Source organism: Emiliania huxleyi, assembly GCF_000372725.1.
Source record: "Emiliania huxleyi CCMP1516 unplaced genomic scaffold EMIHUscaffold_1144, whole genome shotgun sequence".
Lineage (NCBI taxonomy): Eukaryota > Haptophyta > Isochrysidales > Noelaerhabdaceae > Emiliania > Emiliania huxleyi.
Genome location: NW_005201523.1, coordinates 7,772 through 11,936, shown reverse-complemented (window position 1 = coordinate 11,936; position 4,165 = coordinate 7,772). Strand labels below are relative to the sequence as shown.

At 68.2% G+C, this 4,165-nt stretch overlaps 2 protein-coding genes across 2 annotated transcripts; both read right to left on the bottom strand.

The window, feature by feature from the left end:
* Positions 1–73: 73 nt before the first annotated feature.
* EMIHUDRAFT_251638 (hypothetical protein) lies at positions 74–1,584 on the bottom strand (the record flags this gene model as incomplete). The annotated part of the gene is made up of 2 exons (XM_005791224.1): positions 74–538; positions 1,570–1,584. Coding segments are annotated over 2 exons (480 nt in total), but the record flags the coding sequence as incomplete, so codon positions are not given.
* A 136-nt stretch (positions 1,585–1,720) lies between these two features.
* EMIHUDRAFT_251637 (hypothetical protein) lies at positions 1,721–3,811 on the bottom strand (the record flags this gene model as incomplete). The annotated part of the gene is made up of 8 exons (XM_005791223.1): positions 1,721–1,775; positions 2,033–2,254; positions 2,455–2,531; positions 2,607–2,669; positions 2,731–2,944; positions 3,001–3,425; positions 3,605–3,685; positions 3,776–3,811. 8 exons carry the CDS (start codon positions 3,809–3,811, stop codon positions 1,721–1,723), a joined length of 1,173 nt encoding a protein of 390 aa, XP_005791280.1.
* Positions 3,812–4,165: the final 354 nt, after the last annotated feature.

The following is a 4,165-nucleotide window of genomic DNA, read 5'->3' as shown; positions in this document are numbered from 1 at the left end:
CCAGCCCCGGCGCCGCCCCCTCGCCGTCGAAGCGCTCCTCGTCCCACGCGATCAGGTAGCCCAGCCGCATCACCGCGACCGCCCACTTGCGAGCCGCCTCCGGGAAGAGCTCGTGCGACTGCGGCGACCACTCCGCCGCCTTGACGATGAGCCTGCCCACCTCCACCGCCGCGGCCGCTGGCTCCAGGTTGGCCGGCCTGAGGAAGGGCAGAGGCGTGGGGCGTGTCCAAAGCGAGGATCCGGCGAGTGGGGGAGGGACCATAGCGCGCCTCAGTGCGAGGGCCTTGGCCTCGCCTGCCACGCGCACGCCGAAGCGTCCCGTCGAAGCGCTCGCGGAGACGACGACGCCGACCTTGCCGTTCATCGACGGCCGCGAGACCAGAGAGTGGATTGCGACGGTGGAGCCGACGGCCGCAGCGGTCGGATCCGACTCGCCCCACGAACAGAGGACGCGCGCCCGCTCGAGGGCAGAAGGCTCGCCGGCCGAAGTGTCCGCGCCGCCGCGCAGCAGCGCCCGCGCCCGGTCGACGGTGAGCGCCTGCGGGAAGAGGGACAGTGAGCGTGAGGACAATGCACTCACGCTTCTTCAGCCGCTAGTCTCGGGGCACGCCTCGAGGTGCTGGAGCGGCGTCCAGCCGCGGCTGGCGACCAGCCAGGCGGCGAGGTCGGCGTGGCCTTGGAAGTTCGTGACCTCCTCGGGCGTGCCAAGGGGCGTAGCGGCGCGGGAGGCGCCGTAGGAGGAGAGGAGCTTGGCAACCTCGAGGTGGCCCTGGTAGCACGCTATGAACAGCGGCGTGGCGCCGGTGTTGCGGGCTTGGCCGACCGCTGCGCCAGCCTCGAGGAGCAGCCGGGCGATCTCGACGTGGCCCATCAGGCACGCGATGTACAGCGGCGTGGCGCCATCCGCTGCGGCTTGGTTGACCGCCGCGCCCGCCTCGAGAAGCAGCTGGGCGATGTCGAGGTGGTTGTTGTGGCATGCCATGAACAGCGGCGTGGCGCCGTCCTCCTTGGCTTGGTTGACCACCGCGCTGGCCTCGAGGAGCAGCCGGACGATCTCGACGTGGCCCTGCTGGCTCGCGATGTGCAGCGGCGTGAAGCCGCCATCCGCAGCTTGGCCGACCGCCGCGCCAGCCTCGAGGAGCAACCGGACGATCTCGAGGTGGCCGTTCTGGCACGCGATGAACAGCGGCGTGCAGCCGTTGCTCGTCGCTTGGCCGACCGCCGCGCTGGCCTCGAGGAGCAGCCGGACGATCTCGAGGTGGGCCTGCCGGCACGCGAGGAACAGCGCGGACGCGTCGCGGCCGTTCGTCACCCCGACGCTCGCGCCGCCCTTGAGCAGCAGCCGCACCGCCTCGGCCTGCCCGTGACGAGCGGCCCAGGTGAGCAGCGTGTCCTGATTCTCGGTGTCGAGCCGCGCGTCAAGCTGGGCCGTGAGCGACGTGCCGCGCGTCCCCCACCCGGAGAGGAGGGCGCGCAGCGAGCCCAGGTCGCCCACCGCTAGGTCGGGCAACAGAGTTGGGCTCGCGGCGCTCATGCCGCCAGAAAGAAGAAAAACGTTTCCTAATGCACCAGAGCAATTTGCATCCCTTTCGCTGTCACACTGTACACACACTATGCAAGACGCCGCTCATGCTCCAGAAAGAAGAAACCCCGCTGGTTGTCTGTTTTCTTTAAGTCCCTTTTGGTGTACACCAAAAGGCACGGGCACCCCGCACGGCGTTCACTCGAACGCCATGCACATGGCGCGGAGCAGCCCCGGGTTGGTGTCGAGCGTTCTGAAGCGCGCCGGCAGGCTGCTCGGAGAGCCAGTCTATCTGTTCGCAGTTCGGGGATGACGTCAAGGACTCATGCAAGGACTATTTCAATCATTTCCCGATCGCCCCGGAGGCCCCGCCAGACACACTCTCAGCAAGGTCCGGGTGCATAATGCGCCGTGAGAGTCACACCAGACACACAAAATCACACGCGCAAAACGTCCACAATCTGGGCACGGCACAGCGGGCAGCGACTGCTAGCCAGCCGGGCCGCGCACGCGTGGCACAGCGCCACGTGGCCGCACGGCTGCAGCCGCGTGTTGATGCGCCGGTCGAAGCAGACGCAGCACTCATTCGCCTCATCCGCGGCGTCGCCCTCCTCGTCGCCCGGGGCGGGCGAGGGCAGCACGACGGGCCACAAGTGCCAGGTGCCGTCGAAATCGCCGAGCGCATGCCGGATCGACCACTCTCCGCGCACGCCGCCGCTGAGGGAGGGCTGCCTGGTGTATGCATGCACAGGCAGTCAAGGGCATCATGCGGAGAACGCAAGGCATCGCGTGAGCACCTGCAAGACAGTCGAGTGCGTGTCTTCGCGAGCGGGAGTCGGAATGCAGGGGCCAGTACTCCGCATCTACGGAACGGCCGCCCGCCCACCCGCCGCGCAGCCTACAGCAAAACGTCCACCGACCCCTCAGCCCACCGCGGAGACACCCGCCCCCCTTCCGGCGCGCCGCTCGGTGCCTCCCCGCGGTACTCGACAGCGTGGCCGTGGTTCTCCTACCGAAACAAGGGCGGTCGAATGGGCGAGCGGTTTGCTGCTGTCCGTCTAGCGGTGAGCCGCTCCTCCGAGACGCGCCCTGCCGCGGTGAGCGAGCCGCCCTCGTACCGCTTGGTTAGGGCGACGCGGCCGCTCGCCTGCAGCGAGGTCCCGAGCAGCCTCGCGGAGGACTCTCGTGAGCAATGCCTCGCCGCCGACCTTGCCCGGCTCGCCTGCAGGAAGGCTCCGAGCAGGCTCCGAGAAACGGATTCCGATGGCCAGGGCGAGGCGCCAGTTCGCCGAGGCGCGGCCGCGGAGCTGGTAGGCGCCCACGCCGTCCCTCCCGCTCCCGTGCACCTCTCCGCCGCGCTCAAAGTGCAGCGTAAACTCGACCACACCGCACTGCCGCGTGCCGACCGTGTAGTAGCCGCGCCTGTGAGAAGCAGCTCCGAGAAAGGTCAGGGGCTCCGCGAGGGAAGCCGCGACCACGTAGCAGCCGCGCGCCAACGCCCGCTGGGGTAGATGGCGGCGTCCGCGCTCTGAGCCGCCGCAACGCTCCCGAGGAACTCGTCTACCGTGGGTGGTGGCCGGCGGCGGAGGCGCCAGGGTCGACGCCGCAAGAGCAGCCAGCCCGTCGAGGCCGCCGCCGAGAGGGAGGCGACGAGCTGCATCCACGAGAAGCGGCAGCCGCCGTTCGGCTGCCGCGTGTAGAGGAGCCGGCACGCGTCGCAGCCGGCCGCCGTCTGGTTGCGGCAGACCCTGCAGCCAGGGCTGCACGCGAGGCAGCCCTCCTCCGCTGCCGAGAGAAAGTACCCGCTCTCGCAGGCGTCGCACCGTCCTGGGCCGGCGTCGTCGCAGGCGGAGCAGTGCGCCCCGCACGGCTCGCACGTGCATCCCACGCGCACGTAGGCGTACTGGCACGAGGCGCAGCAGTGAGGGCTCGAGCAGACGCTGCAACCGACCACGAAGCAGTCTGGCGTATCATCCTCCGTGTTGTCACCGCCGCCGCCGCCGTCGCCGCCGCTCGGTATGCCCTGGGCGACGGTCGCGAGCAGGAAGGATGTCAGAAGGGCGTGAGAGAGAATGGTGAAACCGTCTCGTAGAAAGCGTGGCCGGCGGCGCGGCCAGCAAGCTGGCTCGTCGTGGACTGCTGCGGCGACTTTTTTTCGGTGTCCTGCGAGGGCGCTAAGAGGTTCCTCTTTTCCGCGCCCCCCCCGCAAGGCGCGCGATACACACGTCCTTCGAATACGGTACTTTCGTTTACCCACATTATGAGTATCCTCTGCCAGTTTGTCTTCATGGTCGCCCCCACCCACCCCATCTCCTACCAGCTACGCCCTGCCACTCGTGGTGTGACGTGTGAGTTGTCTGTTTTTTCTTTCTTTCTTCTTCCTGATCCTGTGTATGTTTATTTGCGCTTTTTGGCATTTGGCTCCTCCGTTCTCTCGTCTCTCGCTCTCTCCCTCTTTGTTTATTCGTTGGGCCCCTCGGACTCTTGCTTGGACCTGGTTGGCTAGTAGCGGCACGCCGGACAGCTCTCAGCTGCATGGGGGGCACCACCCTTGCGCCCCCGCCGTGGGGTCAGTCAAACGGCCCGCACACCTCGCGCGCGAGCGCTCCCTCCTCGCCTACTCGCAGGAGGAGAGGCTAAAGT